This window comes from Monodelphis domestica, chromosome 2 (assembly GCF_027887165.1).
Source record: "Monodelphis domestica isolate mMonDom1 chromosome 2, mMonDom1.pri, whole genome shotgun sequence".
Lineage (NCBI taxonomy): Eukaryota > Metazoa > Chordata > Mammalia > Didelphimorphia > Didelphidae > Monodelphis > Monodelphis domestica.
The window spans coordinates 532,806,449-532,828,948 of record NC_077228.1 but is presented as its reverse complement, the minus strand read 5'-3'; the positions used below and the strand labels follow the sequence as shown (position 1 = coordinate 532,828,948).

Below are 22,500 nucleotides of genomic sequence, written 5' to 3'. Positions count from 1 at the left end.
TCATTATATTCCCTTGACCTCAAGTCTTCCATCCATACCCATCCCCTCAAAATACCAAGGCAATGATGCCACTTCTAGGAGCCAGAGATGACAATTTCCCATACGAGAATCAAACAAATTGACTTTTTGGGTTATTTATGATTTCTTTCATTACCTTTGTAGGTTTCTTATAGATCAAATTTTCTACTGAGTTCTGGGTTTGTCCTCTAAGAATAGTTGAAACTCCTTTAGTTCATTAAATATTCATTTTTTGCCTTTTAGAATTACATTTTGCTGGACATGTTATTCTTGGCTGTAAATCCATTTCTTTTGCTCTGTGAAATGCTATGTTCCATGCACATCCTGTGTTCTTTTAATGCTGTGGTTGCTAAATCTTGTATAATTCTGACTGTAGTTCTACAGTATTTTAATTATTTTTTTCTTGTTGCTTGTAGTATTTTCTCCTTAGCCCTTGAGCAATGGAACATTAGCAATGATATTCCTGTGCGTTTTTATCTTTGGAGCTCTTTGAAGTGGTGATCAGTGGATTCTTTCAATTTCTATCTTACCCTCTTCATCTGAAATTTCTGGGCAGTTTCTTTTAATTTTGAGCAAGTCACTTAACTCCCTGTGCCCAGCTCTTACCACATGTCTAGGTAAGGGAGAGAGAAGAGAGGCTGGCACTTCACAAATGGGAAAACTGGGGTCCAGAAACCATAGGCTCATGACTCCTGAGCTAGGAGAGCCCTCTTAGGCTTCTATTTCAAACCTTCCTCATTTTATAGAGGAGAAAACAGGCTAAGTAATTTTCCAAGGCAGATAGTAACATCTGAAAAAACACTGGAACCCAGGTCTTCTGGCTGTAGAGTCAGGGCTCAGTCAGGCTTTAGGCTTGTGTGTGTATGTGAGTGTGTGTGTATTCTAGAGAAGGAAGCAGAGGATGGAGAAGGTTGAGAGCTGACAGAACCTGAGTGAGCCCAGGAAAGAGAAGGGGCAGGGGAAGATGAGATTCTGCTCAGGCAGCTCAGAGAGGTCCCAGCAGGTCTTTAGCTGTTTACTGTATTTGAGGCCAGCTGGAGTCTTTCACCCTCTTAATTCCATAATTTGATTAGCCCTTGTATTCTCCCTAGGGCTAATCTGGCAGGGTCATGGAATATCAGAGCTGAAAGAGACCAGGAGGTCATCTGAGTCCAACTCTATTAGAATAAGAGCCCCCCTGAAGGCAGGTTTTGTTTTTCTTTGGATCTCCATCACTTGGCACAATGTCTAATAGGACAAAGTGCTTAAATATTTGTTAATCAAGTCTTCCACTAATTAATCCACATGGGTGGCCTTTGTAAAATTTTTCCTAGAGGTCCTGGATTCAAATCTGGATGTGTGACCTTGGGAAAGTCACTTAACCCCCATTGCCTAGCCCTTATAGCTCCTCTGCCTTGGAACTATCACACAGTATTGATTTTAAGATGGAAGGTGAAGATTTAAAGAAAAGGGTTGTGAATCTTAAAAACTACTCAGACTGTACCTTAGAAGATTTGGTCTAGCTATTCCCTTATTGTAACAATGGAGATACTTGGTCTAACAAGAATCAGTAATGTATTGGGAACTTTTAAAATTACTCCACCCTACTCAGACAGCGCCTTAGTGGAAGATAAAGTTGTAAACTCCTGATTGAACAATGAAAGTCCCTAACTCATACCTTATAGTAAAGCTAGAACCTTAAGATAGGTCTATTTTTAGATCTAATACAAAAAAAGTGTTAAGTACCTGTAAATGTTAAATTAGTACCTAAAAAGGTCAAGTAACTTACAAAAGGCAAGCTTAACAAAGAGGTGTGAAGTACTCAGAAGATATAATCTAACCAGAGAAGGTGAGAACCAAAGAAGATGAGAACTAAGAATGGGCAAAAGCATTTTGCTTTTGGCAAAATGGAAAAAAGCACCTACTGTGATTGGTAGACGTGAAAATTTAGGGGAGGTGACATAAGAAAAAAATTTTTTAAAAGGAAGGGGTAAAAAGTCAGTTCAGGCAATTGAGTTGAACTGAGTTAGATTCTGAATTCAGTTCAGGAGATTCAGTGGACTGGAGCTTGCTTGGAGATGGTCTTGTGGTGAGTAATAAGACTGACTCCCTCTCCCTTAGGCTCCGAGAGGCCACTTTGGACTAGGCCTTTAACTACTGCTTGGCTCAACCTGAGCCAGAGCAGTTTAAATTAATATTCTCTCTCTCTCTCTCTCTCTCTCTCTCTCTCTCTCTCTCTCTCTCTCTCTCTCTCTCTCTCTCTCTCTCTCCTTCCCTTAATTCCTTCATTTATATTAAAATCTCCATATATCCCAGCTGACTTGGGTATTTTTCATATTTGGGAATTTCCCATGGCGACCACTTATTTTAGATTTTAAGTCAAAACACTAAAAATTATCCTTACAGGGCCATGTTTCTTGAATGTGGAACTAGAAAACTAGAGGTATTCTCCATTGAAAATGGAAAAAATAAAAAAGGATTTCAGAGTTTCTCTAGGACTCTGCAGAGGGACACAAATATAAACACTTTTAGCCCATTTATTTTACTTATTTTTTTTAATCTATAATGGTAGTGCCCAGGTCCTCATTAGCAAGGTCTTCGAGAAGAGGAGCTCTCATGAAATGCCCAGGCCTTGGAGTTGGGGGAGTCTGGGGCCCTCACTCCATCCTAGGGCAGGGAGCTTCCTATCTCTCTGCCCAGGGCAGCCACCCCTGTGGTTGTATGAGGTAGGTTAGATCTTTATGGACCCAAGGTGTTTCCTCACTGAAGGGGTCCTTCCACCAAAGCTTCAGTGAAAGCTGGGGAGGAGAGAGCTTTGCATATGGCGCCCAGAGTGGCGATTTCATTGGTGTGGAGAAAACTTCCTCTACCAAATGCAGGTCAGCACAAGGGTCAGCTTGGGGTCTTGGGGGGAGAGACCACTGGGCTTGGAGTTATGAAGACTGACTTAGACCCCATGTGACCCTGGGCAAGTCACCTTGGTTTCCTTATCTGTAAAATGGGACTCAATAGCTTAGAAATCTATGATCCTATGAACTTGGATTCTTGGAGAGTTGTCTGGGACACCAAGACATCTTGTGACTTGCTGAGGGTCACATAGGCAGGATGAGTCAGAGCTGGGACCCAGACTTTCCAGACCCTGAGGTCAGCTCTCTCAGTCTATATCATATAGCACTTAGAGGGACCTGGGTTCAAATCCCACCATAAGCAGAGTAATCTTGGGCAGGGTCTCCGTTCCTCATCCATAGCACAAGGGGTTTGTGCTAGGTGGTCCCAAGGTCCCTTCCTTCTCTAAAGCAATGATCCTACATGCTTGGAGGCTCTTTTCCCCTCCAAATCGATGGCCTCAGCATCCCTCTTCCTTGTTGGATCTAAGTTATTCCTCAACCAGCCACCGGCTTCCCTTGCCCTGTGATGCCTGCTCAGAGACTCCAGAATATCTCACTTTGTGGTTGCTCCAGCATTTCAGGCCTTTGATCTCAAGGCAGTCAACATGACACAAATCCACCTTTTTAAACTTCTATTCAAACTTTATTTATCTGAGCAACGGGGGAGGGCATGGACAATTTAGAGCTCAGCACGGGACAAACCATCGCTTTCTGCACTGGGCCCGCTGGTGCCAAGGAAGGAGGCTTGCTTTGGGTCTGGAGGCAGAGCACTTGACGTTCCTGAACACGGATGTTCCTGCTTGTACGCGTACTGAGTTTTCTCCATAATCTGAGGGTTTGGAGCCCTCTAAAGGGTTTAATCCGGAACCTGACTTAGTTTACCTATCAAGTCTCTTCACAAGGCTGGTCTTCCGAAGGGACAAATGAGATGATAACTGCTTAACTAAGTCTGTTCAGCTTTCACAATGGGGAAGGAAATCTGGGGCCTCGACTCTTCCTCTGTAAAACAGGGGGTCGTACTAGTGCAGCCGAGAGCTACAACCCTATGCACTACGGCCTCTCTATCGACACCATTCAGTCGTCATTCGCTGCCTCTTCTTTCTTTTCTGCTTCGTCATCAGCTGCATCGTTCAGCTTTTGACGAGCAAACTCCTCAAAGACCAAATCTTCAGCCGCCGCACTGAAACGGAAGAGACAAACATCTGGAGGGTCATCACCCACCAAAGCCTCGCCAGGGGCCCAAGGTTCCTGCTGGCCCTCTGTGGACCCCCCTGCCCTTCCTCTGGCTCAAGGAGGGCTCCTTGACCTCACGGCCCCCTTCTGCAGGCTCTTGAAGCCTATGGAAGCTGTCTCAGAATCGTTGTTTAAAACCACGATTGAAGGAAGGGCTCGATTTTCACTAGAGCTGAGCGGGGAATTGAAATGAAGGACGTCTTTTTTTCCCATCTGAGTTCCAATCTGGAGGCTTCACCTACACTGGGGATGGGAGCAGCCACACTGCCTGCCCTCAGGTGCCCTCTCTGTTTTAGTTTACGAATGTTCTTGAATTTGAGCAAGAAAAAGAGAAATCTCTCCCTTCCTCAGTGCCGGGTCCATTGGGAGAGCTCTGACATTTGTACTTGAAAGGTGTAAGGACCAGAAGAGAGGATGATGTCTGGGCTGGGCCAATGGCATGTGGAGGAAACAGAGACCCACAGCAGGAAGTCGCACACCCAGCCCTGCAGACCCTGTGCAGGTGGGTGCTTGGGGGCCTTGCCAGCCACCCTGCCACGGCGCCCTTCCCTCAGAGATTCCGCCTCTCTCCCTCTGCCCCAAAGTCACGCTTTCTTCTATTTGGTGTCTCTCACTGAGAGTGTGAGCTTCTCCAGGGAAAGAACTGCCTCCAGTTTGATGTTTGCATCAGCCCAGGGCTGAGGACGTGGTAAGCACCGAAATGCTTTTTCACGTACTCCTTCACTCATGTACGCTCATTCATTCATTCAAGAACCTTATCAGGACTGGAAGGGACCCCTGAGCCCATCGAGTCCAACCTGGACTAAACTAGAAGCCTCAACAAGGGACTTGAGGACCCCTTGTTTGCGTTGTTGTTTTTGAAGACCCTTTGGGAGAGGGCAGTTCACATTGCTAGGAAGTTTTCTGACACCCAGCCAAAATGGGGCTAATCCCTCCCCACCTCCTTCCTTCTCTGGACACCCTGTTGGGATCCCAGAGGATGGAGTTAAAGGGTCTTACCGCTCTTTTGCTGTCCACCGAGAGCAGAAGGAGAGAAGGAAGTCATTAGTAAGAGGAATGCATTTTTCTTTCCTTCCTTATCCTTCTTTCCTTCCTTCCCTCTCTTCCTCTTTTCTTCCTTCCCTTTCTCTTTCTTTCCTTCCCTTCCTCTCTCTTTCCTTCCCTTCCTTCCTTCTTTCCTTTTTCCTTCCTTTTCTTCCCTCTCTTTCCTTCCCCTCCTTCTTTCCTTCTTCCTTTTTTCCTTCCTTTTCTTCCCTCTCTTCCTCTTTCTTTCCTTCCCTTCCTTCCTTCCTTTCTTTCTTCCTTCCTTTTCTTCTTATCTCTCTTTTCTTCCCTCCCTTTCTCTCTTTCTTTCCTTCCCTTCCTTCCTTCTTTCCATCCTTCTTTTTTCCTTCCCTCTCTCTTTCCTTTCTTCCTTCCTTTCTTTTTTTTCTTTCTCTACTATGATATCTCCTTGGACATCTGTTGTTTTCATATCAGACACTTCTGGCTGGGCTGACTGGAATCCCTGTCCCTGCCTTCCTTGTGACAAAGGAAAAGGTGTAAGAAAAACCAGCTGCCTCAGAGACCTTCTTAGGGCCTAAGGCATGTACTCGCCATGTCACAGGGGCATTGCGGCCATTTTCTGGGGAGTGAGTAGGTCTGAGGGCGCGGGCCTTTCAAATGATCTTGTGGTATGAGGACTATGTGGCATGGGCTGTATGAATCAATAGAAAGAAATCCTCTCATTCCAGCCTCTATACCTTTGCCTACCTGAAAGTCTTTCCTACCTTCTTTCCTTCAAACATTTCTTTACATTTTGTTTTCGATTCTGAATTGAATAAACACAAACATTTGCATGTAGAAAGAAGAACCTAAAAGAAGATTGCCAACCAGGCGGGAGGCTTTGGTTAGAGACAGTTTACTCTAAATCTGCCTTCTCTTTCTCTTTGCCCATTTCCTCCTTTGAGACTGGCCATGAACTAATCCGCCATGATGAATCGAAGCCCTCTAAGGTTCCTTCTCAACTATGGCCCCTTAGGATTTCATCTGTGGCCAGTCTCCCCGAGGGGACGCTCCAACTGCATTGGAGGGGAAGGGTCCTCAGAGGTCACTGAATCCAATTCCCTCCTTTTCCAGAAGAAGAAACTGAAGCCCAGTAAGTGGATGAACTTGCTCAGTCACACAGAGGGTAAGGGTTGGAGGGAGAATTTGAACTCAGGTTCTTGACTTCAAGTGCAGTGCTCTACCCAGTGAGAACATTTCTCGTACTACGACCCAGTTCTCAGCACCTATGGAGCGAAGTGCCCCCGTAATATTATTTCACCTACAGTCCCTTGCAGGTATTGGCTGGAGGGCCCCCCAGAGCCCCTCCAGGGACTTCTTTGGTTGCTCCCCAGACATTTGGTCCAGAGTTCCTACAAAGCAGGTATTCCGTTAATCCTCCCTGGATTATTGAGGCTGCCCGGGCACCTTCAGAGGCCACACAGTAAGGAGGTCCCCAATGCGTGCAGATTGGCTGGAATTGGTTCTCATTCTCACACACTTTCACACACATCTGAGTGGGGCTACTGGAGAGGCCATAAAGTCCGTGCTGACGTGTGTTTGACGTGTTTCAATGATCGACTCCTTATTTATGACAAGCCCTTGCCAAGCGCCTCCAATAGAATCAAAGCCTTTTGTGGACACCTGCAGCCTCCTACCCTCGCCTGTCCTTTTCCACTTGCCTCTATGCCTTCCTGTAAGTTCCCCAGAGCTGGTCCCCACCACGGGCTGGAGTCTCGGCATCCTCAAGAGGCTGCTGTACAGGCCAAATCTGGCGTCACGACAGGGGCAAAATGAAAATGTGTTTGTGGGATGGGCTTGGGGAGGAGCGTCACGTGGCTGACGAAGAGCCACAAGAGTTCCAAGATGAACCAAAGGTCAACCTTTGGATGCTAAAATCCAGAGCTCTGGGCCCCATTCCAGTTCTAGGAAGACTTTCCTGAGAAGGCTCCTGGCTAGTGTATGGAGGGGATATAAGAATAAATGAATCAAAACCATGTGAACGGCATTCTCTGCCCCGAAATACGTGACCACAAAAAATGCACTTGGCAATGGACGCAGCGGATGAGGATGAATACAAAATTATGTTTAAACATTTAAGCCATTTTACAGTTCCAGAGTAACGCCGGGTGGCCTAGTCGTTATTAAATGCAAACTCCTATATGGGGACACGAGCAAGACTGAGAAACAACTTAGAAAGACGTGGAAAAAACAAAAGCTGCTTGTTTAAAGTGTTACTTGTTACTTTTGGTACTCGTGTTGTGTTGGCCAGGCTACTTCCCTGTTTTAGGGACCCGACTCCCTTGGGTGGTCTGCTGATGCCTACAGACCCTTCTTGGGCTCCCAGTGTTAATTTCAGAAAACAAAGCCCGCAGTAACCAAAGTAACCAAATTATATTGAAATACAGCTATTGAAATCGATTTCTAGAAAGTTCTCAGACCTAGGTTCAGAGAGGGAGCGAATATGACCATGTGTCAGGCCCTGAGCTAGGCATAAAGATAAAATGGAAAAACTCCTGGTGAATCCATTTATATCTTGGTACAGGGAAGGGGTCCTGGATTTCTCATCTAAGCCCTGGGTTCAAATTCTGCTTTGCCTTTCCTAACTCTGTGACATTGGCATGGGAAATCACTGTAGCTTTCAGTTCCCCACCCATAAAATGAGAGGCTCGGCCTCATTCGCCTCTAGGATCCATTTGGCTCCACATCAATGAGCCTCCATTTCCTCCTCTGTAAAATGGGAAGCATGCCATGTCAGCTCCCTCCTGGGTTTCTAAAACGTCAAATGTGCCAGGCTTGTGGGATTCAGAGAAAGAACTTGCTCCCGGTTGAATTCGTTTTCTGAATCCGAATCAGGACCGAGATCTGAAGTGGCTTAGAGGCCAAACCCCTCATTTGAAGAGGGATGGACCTGAGGTCCAGAAAGGGGAAGCGCCTGACCACATAAGGTGGCGGGATCTGAACCTGCAGCCAGGACTCCACTCAGAGGGGAGACTTTTCCCACCGTAGGTGCCCCCCCATTCCCAGAGGGTCTTCCATGGGGAGTTCTCCCCAGCAGGGCAGCACAAGCTCAGGAGTCCAGAGCTCCCACTCTCTGCCTCCCTCCATCCTCAGACGCACCCACTATTACACGTTCTAGTCTACATAGAGGCACACGCCTATCTCTGACGGCCCTGTAAATCTTGCATTTCAGTGCCAATTGGACTTCTCTCCTCACAAAGCTCAAGAGCTTTCTTAGGGATCACTGACTCCAGCCTTCCCATTTTACAGATTAGGAGACTGAGGCCCAGAGGGGAGAAGGCAGCAGCCCAGGTCCCACATCCTTTCCATCCCTGGCATGCTGGGGGGAGGAGTCGCACTCACTCCCAGGAAAGCCTCATGTTTGTGCCTGGAATCCCAGGACTTAGACTCAACCTTTGCTATTCAATTGCTCTGTTAACAGTTAACATCAGCTCTAATTCTAGGGTTACATGGAGGACTCTTTTGGATACGGAGAATGTCAGCCTATCTGATCATTGTTCTTACTGGAAGAACAAATAATAATCAAGAATGGGCCAGGGGGCTCAGTGGACAGAGCACCCAGCCTAGAGACGGGAGGTCCTGGGTTCCAATCTAACCTCAGACCCTTCCTTGGGGTGTGACCCTGGGCCAGTCCCTTACCCCCATGGCCTAACCCTTCTCCCAGGCAACACACAGTCTGGGTTCTAAGACAGAAGGTGGGTTAAAGAAAGGACGGCCCGCAGGGACTCACTTGGATCGGCAGGCTGAGGGTGCATGAGGCGGAAGGGCAGGTCGGTGGCCACTTCACTGTAAGAAAAGCAGAGGCAAGCATGGATTTAGCAGCAGCCCGCCACAGCTGTCCCATTCAGAATGAAGGCGGGGGAAGGGCTCGGCGGGACAGTAAGACAGGAGCGATGCTGCGGTCCGGGGAGCCCCTGAGGGGCCGGACAATCTCCGGAAAAAGAGTAGACGAAGCCAGCTCCGGCCTACAAACATGCCTCACTGCTGTACAGCCAGAGAAACCCAAGAGGATGTGCACCAAGCAAGAGTGAGGAGAGCAAGCAGGGCCGTGAGGTGGGATGAGGATGCCGTGTAAGTGGAGGGGCTAGCAGGGAACACCACTGGCGTCCACCATGCTAGCATCCCAGCCCAGAATCGCCCCTTCCCCAGAGGCTCTGTGTGTCAGAGCGGGGGAAGAGACTCTTGAGGGCTCCGGGAGGCCCAGACAGAAAGGATGACAGGAACTCCTTTCTGAGAGGCTGTGCGAGCCGCTGCCCAGGAGAAGGGAGTAGCTTTGGGAGGAGGCACCAGCAGAACGTTTAAGAGAACCCAATCAGTGTCCTGAGAGATGCTGTTCTGAGTCGAGGAAGGGTGAGCGGCAGCCTCGGGGCGTCTCTTCCAGGCCACATCTCCCGGGCAGAGAAGACTCAGGCCTGGCACTTGCCTCTCTTATTTAGAGTGAATCATCGCTTCAGTTTTATTACTGCTACTCTGCACAAGCTAGGCCATGGAGGTTGTCTAAGCCTGCAGAGTGGGCGAGGGCGAGGGCTGGAGCAGGAGAGCCGGGAAGGAGAGCTCAGGGGAATTCTTGCTGGCTTATAAACAAGGGCAGGCCCGAAGCTAATTTATTACTGGGTGAGACTGTGTCTCTCTCAATTCATGCTACAATAGCAGAACATCTTGGATTGACTTAGAACCAAACAGAGAACAAACACGGAAATGAACCAGCAGCACTGGGAGAGAAGAAAGGGTTGGATGGCTGACAAGCAGAAGAAGGAGACACCCAGGGCACCCAATCCTGCCTTGGCGTGGGGTGTCATCCTGGCTGCACCAGGGCCTGCTGTGCCATCAGGCATGGATGTAGTAGACGTAGCTTTAGTCAACTGATCTCAGGGAATGGGTTTTTAGGGCTGTTGTTTGGGTGTTGGTTGGGAAGTGTTGAGTGTATCCAAATTAAGTGTATCAGGTGGGGAAAGCTGGGTAGCTCAGTGGATTGAGAGCCAGGCCTAGAGATGGGAGGTCCTGGATTCAAATCTGACCTCAGACACTTCCCAGCTGTGTGACCCTGGGCAAGTCACTTAACCTCCATTGCCTAGCCCTTACCACTCTTCTACCTTGGAACCAATATACAGTATTGATTCCAAGATGGAAGGTGAAGGTTAAAAAAAAATGTATCAGGTGACTAGGATTGAGCAGCTACAGAAATATCAATCTGGTGAATACGTCCGTGATGGAATGGAATCTAGAGACGGGAAGAATGGCAACCCCTTGGCAGGCAAGTGAAATCCTTGATGGCAAAAGTAATGAAGATGGAACTAAGCTGGGGATTGTGTGAGAGGAAAGATGAGGACCAACCAGAAACGCAAGAGAAGAACGGACAAGATTGTTGATGGATGGGGCCGTGGTGAGAGGGGAAAGTTCAAAGAGGCCCCCCTGAAACCTGAGGACTCACAAGTTTGGAAGAGGGGAGCATTTCTGGCTGAAAGATGAGTTCTGCTGGACATGTTGGGTTGGGGATGGTTATGGAACGCCTAGTTTAAAAGGTCCAGTAGGCAGCTGGTGATTGATGGCTGGGCTTTAGGAAAGAGCCTCAGGCTGGATACAGAGAGAGACCCTGGGAGTCATCTGTGTGGGGAGAAGAGCTGAATTCAAAGAAGATGATGATAGAGAGAGTCAGAGAGAAAGAGGGAGAGACAGAGAGTCAGAGAGAAAGAGCGGGGAAGAGATAGAGACAGAAAACTCATTTTAATAATGCAGATGACAATGGAGAAAGTGGATCCACTTACCTGGAAGTGAGTTCTCCCAGAAAGCTAGGAAACATTAAAAAAATATATATATTTATATTTTATATATATATATAAAGACCTTAAACCATGCAGGCTCCACACAACTCAGTCATTAATGGGGGTTCTCATTCCCATGGCCTTTTCTCCCTCACAAAGTTCAGTTTGGCGAGCCTACCTCACCCCCATTTAGAAATTCATTCTCCTCACTCGAGAGCAATAGGTAAGAACTGGCAATCACTGAGGGGCCGGGAGAGCCAGATGACACTGAAGGATCAGCCCAGGGTGGGGAAAGCATTCGGGCTCTGGAGGCAGAGGCCTCAAGCTTGGATCCTGGCTTTGCCTCCTCTTGCCTCAGTTTCCTCCTCTGTCAAGTGGGGTTGTTGGGCTCCATGAGCCTTGAGGGTCCTTTCTGGCTCATATCTCTGCTCTTCTTATCAGACTGTCTCTCCAGGGAGGCAGGAGATGATGAAACCTGCAAGTTATTTGTTCTCCATCTTTTGACATCAAATACTAACTCGGGCTATTTTTAATATCCACATGGGAAGAAAACCGGAGAGTCTCATTTTAAGAAAGATTGTTAATAGAAACAAGGTGTGGATGGAACCTATTTAGAAGAAGCTGGAATCTTGCTCCCTGCCTGGAGTTCTAGAATTTGAGAGCAGGGAGGGAACCTTGAAGTCCAAACATTAGTGACAGATGGTGCCGCTGGTGACTTGACCAAGGCCACCTGGAAAGCTAGTGGCAGGGGTCCCAGAGCTCAGGGGTGCTGGCTCCTGCCCTAGCGCTCTTTCTGCACATCTGTCTGCCTTTTTGAGCGTGCCTCCTTGGGACGGTGGGAGGGAGGACTCCAGCCAGTCCAGTCGTGGGTCAGGCCGGAGGGCAGCTCAGCCTTTTGGCAGTGGGAAGAGAAGAGGAAAAGGAACTCTGAGTGAGCCTTTCCCTGCAGAGCTGTGAGAGGAAAAGCTTTCCAGATGTCAGATATCTTTTGTTTGGAGCTTGGAGGTGTCGGGATGTTTCCCAGAAAAAGAAAACCCTTTCTCAGCTCTTTTGAGCAAGGATGGCCTAATGAACGACGCCCCGGAGAGGAGCCTGGTGTCGGGAAGCCCAGGACCACGCTGAGGCCAGCCAGACTCCTGGGGGAGGGTTTTTCCCTTCAGCCCCCAGCTGAGACCCCAGTTGTTGCCAGATGAAGGGAAAACGGAGGAGGTCGCAGATGGACATTTAAGGAAATCAGAGTTCAAAAGAAACGCTTCTTTGGGGCCATTTGGGGGAGCAACGAGTAGAGAGGATCGTTCTTAGCTCCTTGCTCTTCTTTGAAGAACGAATCTGCCATTAGGGAGGCCGATCGAGGCTTGAGAAGACAGCTTTCCTCCCTGGGCTTCCCAACTCACGGCCCTCCACCAGCCTGCACTGCGGACTCTTGTTCTCTCTGGGCTACTATTCACTTTTGGGGGGATCTTCCTTTCTCCTCAAGCCCCCCAGAAGCTGGCTCTCTGACGTCATCCGCTCTGGGTCATCCCCCTGGCATGGGCAGCGTACCCCAAACCCAGGCACACTGTAAGCAGGGAACTTCCTTTGCTCCCTTCTGCCCTTGTGGCTCCTCACCCAAGACCATCCGATAACTTCTCTAAGACCCTGAGATTGTCTTCATCCTGGGACCGTCCTTTAGATTTGAGGCGGATATAGAGAGGCGCCTCCAGGCTACACCTCGAGACCATCGGACTGGGTCTGCCCCCTAAACTGTGAGGCTCTTCAGGCAGACCCCAGTCAGATGACCAAACCCCCCACCAAATGCCCGAGTGTTTACCACTCTAGAATCACATCCCCACTGTTGGGAAAAGGATATAATTGGGGGCAGCTGGGTAGCTCAGTGGATGGAGGGCCAGGCCTAGAGACGGGAGGTCCTGGGTTCTAATCTGGCCTCAGACACTTCCTAGCTGTGTGACCCTGGGCAAGTCACTCCACCCCCATTGCCTAGCCCTGACCACTCTTCTGCCTGGGAACCAGTACAGAGTATTGAGTCTAAGACGGAAGGTAAGGGTAAAAAAAAAGTATATAATCCCCAGAATTGATGGATTCTGAGAGCAGCCTTTCATCTTTTCTTTTTTCTTCTTTAAAACCCTGACCTTCCATCTTGGAGTCAATACTCTGTATTGGTTCCAAGGCAGAAGAGTGGTCTCCCCTGAACCCCACTTTGAGAGGGGAGGTCCCCACTCTTTCCCCCTCTCAATACTGAGAGGCCAAACCCCTCCATATACAAAGTAACCCATTTTATAATACATATGGCACTCCGGATTTAAAAGAATCCCATTAAAAAAAAGTTTTAGTGACTATCACCAACTGCCATCAACTGTCAGGGTTAGGCAATGGGGGTCAAATGACTTGCCCAGGGTCACACAGCTAGGAAGTGGCTGAGGCCACATTTGAACCCAGGACCTCCCATCTCTAGGCCTGGCTCTCCATCCACTGAGCTCCCCAGTTGCCCCTGAGCAGTCTTTCATCTTGCTGTTCCACTTTGCTATCTTCCTGGCCAGATTCAACATTACTTTCTAAATTAATAAATTTATCTTTTTAAGCTAAGTTTTGGAGTCTTGCATTCTTGCGAAAGGTACCCTTCCCGAACCTTGGGGGTTCCCCTCTAACACCCCACAACACCTCCCTCTTGCCTCTGCTGTCTTTCACTTCTTTCTGGCTTGGATGAAAGAATTCTTAGGGAAAACGCTGCCTTTTCCCATTCAGTGGGATATACCTAATGGCAGAATAGCTCAGAAGAGCCTTGAAGGCCTTTTTCGGTTCCCTACAAACCCGAAACAAGAGGGAGATGATTCTCTTCATCTTGTGAGACTTACCCCGAGACAGTGAGCTTCACTTTGATCTGGTAAGCCACCAGGATTCCCATCACTGTTCGGTCGATGCCTTCCTTAATGCTGCCCAAGCAGAGAAAAAAGAATGAGGGTGACAGCCAGGAAAAGTGGCCGGGGGACAGAGCAATTGGTGTTCTTTTCTGTGTCACTTCCTATGGGAAGTCACAGAATGACCTTCCTGAGAGACTGAAGCTAGGCCAGAAAACCAGAAATCCAAGAACTTAAAACCAACAGGAGAGGAGTTCAACGTCACGTCCTGAGGATCTCCAGTGTGGAAACACCTTCCTTCCCCTGATCCCTCCCTTGAGCAGCCGGGGACATTGTCCCTTACGTGGCTTACCTAGGGGGGATCATCCAGCCAAGAAGTGTCTAAGGCCTGCCTGGAAAGCAAGGCTCTCTAACTCTGAGGCCAACTCTCCCTCCATCAGCCCCTGCTCCCTCTCTCTAACTACTCATTCTTGCTCATCAAACAGGGATTTCCTTGTTGCTATACGGCAGTAGTGTTAGTGTTACTAGAGCCCTCTAGACTTCCGGGCTCACATGTGAGCTCTTGCCCCAGGAGCTGGGGGTCTTTGTGGGTTTTTTGAAGGTCTGTTTGCTTTTGTATGTTGGGTAGCTCATCTAGTCCGCTGATTGATTTCTCTCTTTTTTAACCAGATAGTTTGGAGAATTACTGCTTTTTAGTCTAGACTGAGATCTGGTACTGAGAGGCCCCTTCATTCCCACTGTTTTTCATTATTATCCTTGAGATGCCTGAACCTTCTTTGCCTCTAGAGAAATGTTGTTACTAGTTTTCTAGTTCTATAATTAATTATAAAAATTATAAAATTAGTCCCTTCCGTAGTTCTGTAGGGAACCAAATAAGTAAATTAATGGAGGTAGTATTATAATTGTTATCATATTGACTTGTCCTACCCATGAACAATGAGTATTTCTCCAATTACTTAGATCTGTCTTTATCTCTGAAAATAGTGGCTGGTAGTTGGAGTTATATCGTTCTTGGGTATATCTTGGTAGTTAGACTCCCAAGTATTAGATATATTTTGTAGTTATTTGAGAGGGCTCTGACCCTATCCTATAGTGTCCCTTGCCTTGTTTCGAGAAGCTATTATTGTTGCTGCTTCTGTTCCAGAGGAGACCAACCAATTTAAGTCCCACATGGAGTACTACTCCTATTAATATAATAATACTTGCTAGTATTTCTAGAGTACGTTAAGGTTTGCAAAGTACTTTACAAACATTATTTCATTTGTTCCTATCTTGGAGCTAGGTGTTATTATTATCATCCCCATTTTACAAGTGAGCAAACTGGGGCAGATATTGATTAGGTGACTTTCTCACAATCACCCAGCTAGGAAGTGAGGCTGGATTTGAGTGGACAGAGTGCTGGGTCTGGAGTCAGGAAGACTCAGACTTACTAACTGGGTGACCCTGGACAAGTCACTTAACCCTGCTTGCCTCAGTTTCCTCATCTATGAAATGACCTGGAGAAGGAAGCGGCAAACACTCCTGTATCTCTGCCAAGAAAACCCCAGATTGGGTCATTAAAGGTTTGGGAGGGGTAGAGAAAGAAAAGTATAGCCTAAAATCCACAGCAATGGGATCTTCCCTTCCCCACTGACAGAGATTTCTACAAAAATGAACTTGACTTAAAGGGAAAGAAAGTGGAATCCAGTGGCATTTCCCTGTCCCCTGTCATGGTCAGTTCACCTTTTAAGGCTCTGTGGCTCAGCCCAGGCCCCTCTCCAAGCTCTTTCTTCAGCACTGAATTCCCAGCTGTGCCTCTTCCACCCTAACACCTCCCCTTCCTCCCCAGCTAGTACATCTCTTTGTTGCTCCCTGGGATTGAGGACTAGCAGAAGGAGACATTTCTCAGAAATGCCGTCCCCAGGGCCAGCCATTTACTGACTTCATTCTCTTCCAGCTGCCCAGGACTCCTGGGCTTCTAACTCCCTGCAGTCACTGGGAAGCTGGGGGCAGGGCAACAGGGCAAGGATGAATCAGCAAACTCATCCCCAGCCCGGAAGTGATGGCTCCAGCTCCAGCTCCAGGGGAGTCAGACCATCTCCAGCAACAAAAAGTTCTATCTCTGGAGTGCCTGCAAATAGGAAGGTGGCAGGCAGCATAGCATAATAGGGAGTGCTAGGCCTGGGGTCTGGGCTCTCTGGGTTCCAATCCTGCCCTAGATACCTCCTAACTGTGTGATATTGACCTCTCTGGGCCTCAGTTTCCTCATCTGTAAAATGGAGGAGGAGGCTGGCTAGATTCCTTCCTGCTCCAGATCAATGACTCTATGACCTCTCTGGTCCTCAGTTTCTTAATCTGTAAAATGGATGGAATAGTTTCTGGGATCCTCTCCAGCTTGAGCTGTGACCCTCCAAACAGGGTGAGCCACTCTCGCATTAGGACTCACATAGTGCTGGAGGCCAGATTCGTGTCTTCATGCTTTATCTTCCCATCCAGGGCGATACCCCTCCTCTCTAGGTTATTAGCGAGCAAGGGGAGGAGTGTTAGCGTCTTTGTTATGGTTCCATTCGGGGGTACTTTTTCACTGTAGAAAAAAACCCAAAAAACTTATGAGAACTGCAAATTAGAAGCCCCAAAGCCCCAACTCCCTGATCCAGCAGGAATCAATTCTGTCTCCTTTGACGGTAAATGTTCCTTTTCCTTTTCCCAAATGGCCAAAATCACGGGGAAACTCGTTACCAACAAATACTAAGCCTGGTAGAGAGGCTTGAGGAGTCTCCTCTAGAAAAGCTCCTCCACCCCCCTTTTACGCTGGGGAACCCCGAGTCTCCTTTCAAGCTCAGCTAAGAGCAGCCTCCTAGGTGAGACCGTTGCGGAGTCCATGGCCATGCCCAATGGCCAGTGTCTTCTTCGCCTCCTTTGTTTTTATTATAGGAGAGCCTGCCAGTGCCCAGGAAAACTAAGCTCCCTGAGGGCAGGATGGAGTTACTCTCACCAGTGCCCAGTGCAGGGCCTGGCACACAAAGTAGGGCTGGAAAAGTGCCCAGTGCCCACAGGAGGATAATGCATTTGTTGGGCACATCCATCGTGCCTGGCACCCCCCGGTCACTCCACAGGCATTTTTAAGCCTGGAGGGGGTAGAAAGCAATCAGGAGCTGACTCTCTCTGGGGCAGGGGGTGGCTTATTGAACAGCGGGCACATGCCAGGCACTGTGAAGTGAGCAGGGACACAGAGGAAAGGCGAGACAAGCCAGTGCTTGAGAGAACTACCCTGGGTGAGGGCAGAGGATGGGTACACACACACATATAGACAACATCAGTCCAAAGCCATCTTCTGTGTGTGTGTGGGGGGTGACAGGGCAGGCACCAGCCACTGCCAGTAGAACCCCAAAGATGGGCCCACCCCAGGGTACCTCAACACCTGACAGCAGTGAGGATGCCAGGGCAGCCACGCAGGCTGCTCGAACCCTTTCTTGTTCTCCTCTCCTTCCTTTTTGCCCTGAATGGCCTGGAGAGCTGATGGGAATCAAGGCTACCTGGGCCTCTGGAAGGACAGACCTTGGGGAGGCCAGGAAGAGGAGGGGAAGGGAGGCAGAGGCCGGGATGAGCTACTCACTTGGCCTCCTCCTCGGCGACAGGCTTAACATAGTAGTCACTCGAATACAGAACCACGTTGGCGACTTGCTCCACTGCAGAGAGAAGAGAGACGGGCTCTAGCAGGAGGCACGGCACCTGGACACTGGGGCAGTGGCAGGTTATGGGGCATAACTGGGTCTAGTGGCAGGAAGGCCTTCATACAAATCCAGCCTCAGATGTTGTGGGGTGTTGGGCAAGTCCTTCCCCTCTACCTGCCTCAGTTTCCTCCTCTGTAAAATGAAGGCACTCACAGCCCCTTCCTCACAGGGTTACTGAAAGAATAGTCAGTAAAGCCCTTTGGCAACCCAAGAACACAATATAAATGCTGGCGATTGTTATTCTTATGGCTGTGGGACCTCAATTTTCTCATCCATAAATGGGCACATCTGAAGTATCACTCTGAAGGACTTGTTGTGAGGCTCTCAGTATGCCACGTGTTTTACACACTTAAATGTCACCAAAAAGCCAGTTAATAACAATTACGGATATTTTATTTTTTGAGGATCTGAACCTACGACGGCCCTGGCTTTGGGCCAACTCCTGGTGTGGAGATTCCCTCTACCAATAGAGACTGGCTTAGAGGGTTGCCTGGGCCTGGAATCCTGCTAGTGTCCCCACCTTTGCAGAGGCACTTGTGGGGGCTGCCTCCTCCGGGTGCCCACCAGGTCCTTGGGACCAACCCTGGAGCACACAGGTGAGGGGGTGAGATGGGCCTCTCCCTGCACCCAGAGCCCTTGGGTTCTTCTGGGAGTTCTCTCGACCCCCTTCAGCAGTTGTTTGGGGTTTGCCAACCTCTATTAAAGCATCATTCTAAGATTTTCATGGAGTGAGGCTACGCCCGGGGCTTGCAGCCGAGCTGGACGTTTCAGGGATGTTTCGGGGCCTCCACTGAGAACGGGAGATCTTCATGTCAGTTTCTGAAAGAGACGAGCCCTCGGGGCACGCCCACCCTAAGGCCCGGCCACCCCGCCAGAGGCCATTCAAGTTTGTATTTCCTGGCCAAGGCCACATCTGAGACAAGCAAGAGGCTGAGCCCCGGCCGAGGGTGCCGGGCGGCCGCCATCTTCCTACCTGCCACTTTGATCTTCTTCACCGTCTTTTCCGTGTTGTTGGTCACCGTGAGGGTCACAGGAATCGGCTCGCCATGGAAATAGACCTGAAAAAACGAGGCAGGCCCTTCACCAAGCTCTTCCTGGATGGCTCCGAACACTCAAATCTGACAGGGTGTTAAAGAGCCTCCATCTTCTTTTTAGCACGATTAGGTTAAACAAGGAATTTAGAAGGAGAGCTTTTCTAAGCTCTTCTTTGGCGAGCCTGATTGGATCCCGTCACCATCTGGGTCCGAGCAAGCGCGTTCAGCTCTTTAAAACATTTTGTATTTTAATCAGTTTCCCAAAGTCCTATGATCCATCCTGCCTCCCTCCCCTCTTCCCTCTCCCCTCCCAGAGCTGACAAGCAGCTCCATGTGGGGTATCCACGTATTCACGTGAAATGGATCATCTTATAAAACCCCCAAACACAGACCCAAGTAAACAAGTGATCCATCGCATGAAACACCTCCCGTCTTAGAATTGACGCTAAATAGTGGTTCCAGGGCAGAAGAGTGGGGAGGGCCAGGCAATGGGGGTTCGGTGACTTGCCCTGGGCCATAGAGCGAGGAAGTGTCTGAGGCTAGATTTGAACCTGGGACCTCCCGCCTCCGGGTCTGGCTCTCTAACCCCTGAGACACCCGGCTCTGTCCGCCGTCACACGTCTTGGGGCCACTTCCTTTGGGGAGGGTTGGTGTGGCTGGAAGAGGGAGCAAGGCTGCCATTTCCCTTGTGTTGGTCCAGCAGCTCTCAGAGAGGGAGGCCAGAGAGCGGAGATGATGTCGGTGCTGCGGGCACGGCCAGCTTGAGGTGTCACAGAAAGAGCTGCAGGGCCTCCTCTCCTCCACGGTAGAAGGAGGGCTCTGGGTCTCCTGAATCCTCAGACAGGAGATCCAAGCCGAGGAAGAGGCCGAGGCTGGCCCTCGCCCAGTGTTCTGACAGCTGTTTTCCATGGCCGGGAAACCTTCTTCCCACAGACTTACAAGGGTGCCCCCTTGGAAAAACACGGCTCTCCCCATCTTCATCCAAGCCTTGGATCAGGCCTTGATGGTCTGCGTTGGCACGGCCGGTGGGTGCCCTGGAGGATGGTGTCGGCATCCAAACCAGAGCAGAGCATCCGGCTGACTCTTGGGACCAACCAAATCATCGCAGAGAATCCACGGGTAAGAGCGCCTGCTCGGCCCGTCCGAGCCTCCCAAGTAGAAGATGGGGGGCTGTGGTTAGGGAGAAGCCTGAGAAGGTCAAAGACCCAAAGGGGGCTCAGGGGACCCCAAAGAGCAACAGCCAACTCGGGCTGCTTCGGAGGCGCAGGGAGGCCCCATCTGGAGTTCGGGAAGAGCATCGTGGATTGAGAGGAGAGCCTGGAGTCTGGGTCCCCCAAGAACAGGTTGAAGGAATTAAAGCTGTTTCATCTGCAGAAGAAAAGGGGGCCGAAGGAGACCCTCCAAGAGTGCTGTACAAACCTCTGAAGGGCCATCGCTGGAAATGGGGGACAGGATGTGGCCCTCTTGGCCGCAGCACCCGTGGGTGGACTCTGGGAAAAGGAGATTCAGGCTGGAGGTGAGGAAAAGTCCGGGACGGGCTGCCGATTTCCCTGGGGGTCTTCAGAGGCTGGAAGGTCCTCATGGGGGCTGTGCTGGTGGAGCTTCTCTTGGGGCAGGAGCTGGGCTACCAATGGCCAAGGATGCTGACAGGCCCAGAAGGCTGGGGCTCTCCGATTCGTCCCAGGGAGCCAGGACTCTGTCCTGGGGGGGTCCCTCTGGCAAAGGTCTCCTTCATGGAGCTGAGGCGGCCATCTGGGAGCCCCCTGGGCCCCCCGGGTGAAGCTGCCTCGGTCTCTGCTCTTTGAGGACGCTGTTTCTGGGGGGGGGGGCCTGCCCTGGTCTCCAGAGACGGTCCGGTCCTCGAGGGAAACGTCTTTTCGCCCCACGGGCATCCTCGTGCCGCCGAGAAGAAAGGAGGAAGGCGCCCGGCTGGCACCAGGCTGGGTGCGGAGGGTACAGTAGGGATGGCGATCAGCGCAGCTGGAAGGAATGCCCCTGTGGAGGAGGCCGCTGCTCCTTGAGGGACTTCTCAAGCCCCCGAGGGCCCAGGAGAGCATCCCAGATGTGGGGTACCCAGAGGGGCGCGGGGGGGGGGGGTGAGGACACCCACGGGACGGGGCCAAGAGCCCTCCGACGAGCCTTTGGGACACCTTGCTGGTTGCCGGCTGAAAGTCGGGTCAAATGAGGGCAGGATGGACCCCGTGGACGTTCCCTGTCCCAGAGGTCCACTCTGGGCTCTGAGGAGGGTTTGGGGGATGGCCAAGGCCAGGTTTAGGCAATCCTGATGTGATATAGCGAATAAGAACAGCCATGATGGTGGTAGGGGGCAGCGGGGCAGCCTTGCGGACAGTCAAGCGTAGAGAGGGGGTCCTAGGTTCCAGTGTGGCCTCAGACCCTTCCTAGCTGGGTGACCCTGGCTGAGTCACTTTGCCCCCATTGCTGGCTCTGACCACTCTCCTGCCTTGGAACCGATACACAGAAGCGATTCCACGAGGGAAGGCGAGGAGCAGTCAAGTGATCTTCCTGTGGGGTGAGTCCTGTTCCAGGTCCCCCCGACACCCCCAGGCCCCGCAGCCTCTGCAGGGCCCCCCGTTACCTCTTTGCTGAGGGAGATGGTCATGTGAAGAGGCTTGTCGGACATGAAGAACTGCCAGGCCTTCTCCACTTTGGGCTGAGGCCCCATTTGGCGAGGCGCGTGCTGGACCTTGCGAATGAGGAGGCGGACGGAGCTCCTGTGGAGGCGGAGACCTTTGGGTTTCGGGGAGCCCCTTCTCGGAGCCCTGCCCCCCTTCATCTTGGCCGGTAGCCGCTCTCACCCGGGCCTCAGTCTCCCCATCTGTGAAGGGGGGCCAGGCTGCACGCGAGGGGCTGGAGCGGCGGCGCCCCGGCTTACCGTTTGGGTATTTTTTCCTCATCGTGTTCGGTGCCGTCCGTGGCGTAGGCCTTCACCTCAAAGTCCACGCCGCAGCACTGGGAAGGGGCAGAAGGTACAGTGAGGGACGGCGGGCGCCTTGTGGTCTGGCCTTCAAGGCTCCGAGAGCGGGGCAGCCTCTAGCCTGCCTCAGGGATGGCCCCGGTCGGTAAAGAGGCAGGACGCGGCGCAGGGGCTGGCGTTTCCGAGAGTCGAAGGGGGGCTTTATGGCCCCAAAGCAGAAGAGGGGCTGGGGGGGGGTCGGAGAGAAGCGGGGCCTAGAGCGGGGGGCTCGCTGCCTGCAGGGCTTGGGCCAGTCACGCGCGGGCCTCAGTTTCCCCATCTGTAGAGTGGGATCATGGCAGGGCCCTCTTCCAGGGCCTGCCGAGAGGGGTCCCCGGGGTGTCCCCCTCACCTTGCCCACGTCTTGGGGAGCCGGCTGCAGAGCCACGGAGCAGGGCAAGTAGTCAGGAAACTAGGGGGGAAGAAAGAGAGTCCATCAATGGGTCAGTCAATGAGGCCTGCTGGGGGCTGCGGCTCTGCTCCAAGATGGCCCCCCCCCCAATCCCCCCCCAAGGCTCCACCTCGGGAAGCCTCTTTTCTTTTCCGGGAACAAAAGTGGCTTTTCCCAGCGAGCCCCCTTCAGCCGGAGCCCCGCCCAGTTCCCAGCGATGTGGGGGGGTCCCGGGTCCGGGGGAGGCCAGGCTCCGGCCCAGAAGGCTGAGCTACTGTTTTCCTCTTCACGGTTCTCCGACTGAGAGGAGAGTCTGAGCCCGGAGGCCGGAGGCACCGCAGGGAGAGCACCCGCTTCGGACACTTGCTCCCTGGGTGACCCTGGGTGAGTCACAGCGCCCTGCCTGCCTCAGTTTCCTCATCTGCCAGGGCCGCCTCTGCCCCTCCCCCAGGCTCACCGTGAGGAGGAACGGGTAGGCGTGGGCGCCCAGCTTCTTCTGGAGGCTCTCCTGCATGGGGGTGGGGGCGGGCGCCGCGCCCGCGGGGGGGTACGCCTGCACCCTGGAGAAGTACAGGTCCCGGCGGAAGGTCAGGCCGATGATGTCGATGT

At 51.1% G+C, this 22,500-nt stretch overlaps 1 protein-coding gene across 1 annotated transcript in view; it reads right to left on the bottom strand.

Annotated features, from left to right (window-relative positions):
- Positions 1–3,397: 3,397 nt before the first annotated feature.
- Positions 3,398–22,500, bottom strand: part of SAG (S-antigen visual arrestin) — a 19,692-nt gene continuing 589 nt past the window's right edge. Inside the window, exons 3-11 of the mRNA XM_056814783.1 lie at positions 22,349–22,500; positions 21,853–21,912; positions 21,420–21,496; positions 21,123–21,258; positions 18,466–18,550; positions 17,375–17,447; positions 16,205–16,342; positions 13,777–13,854; positions 3,398–4,065 (exon numbers count right to left, since the gene is read on the bottom strand). The exon at positions 22,349–22,500 is cut by the window's right edge and continues 42 nt beyond it. Of these exons, the coding sequence (XP_056670761.1) occupies positions 3,960–4,065; positions 13,777–13,854; positions 16,205–16,342; positions 17,375–17,447; positions 18,466–18,550; positions 21,123–21,258; positions 21,420–21,496; positions 21,853–21,912; positions 22,349–22,500 (905 nt within the window). The 3' untranslated portion in view covers positions 3,398–3,959. The remainder of the gene's footprint in view (positions 4,066–13,776; positions 13,855–16,204; positions 16,343–17,374; positions 17,448–18,465; positions 18,551–21,122; positions 21,259–21,419; positions 21,497–21,852; positions 21,913–22,348) is intronic.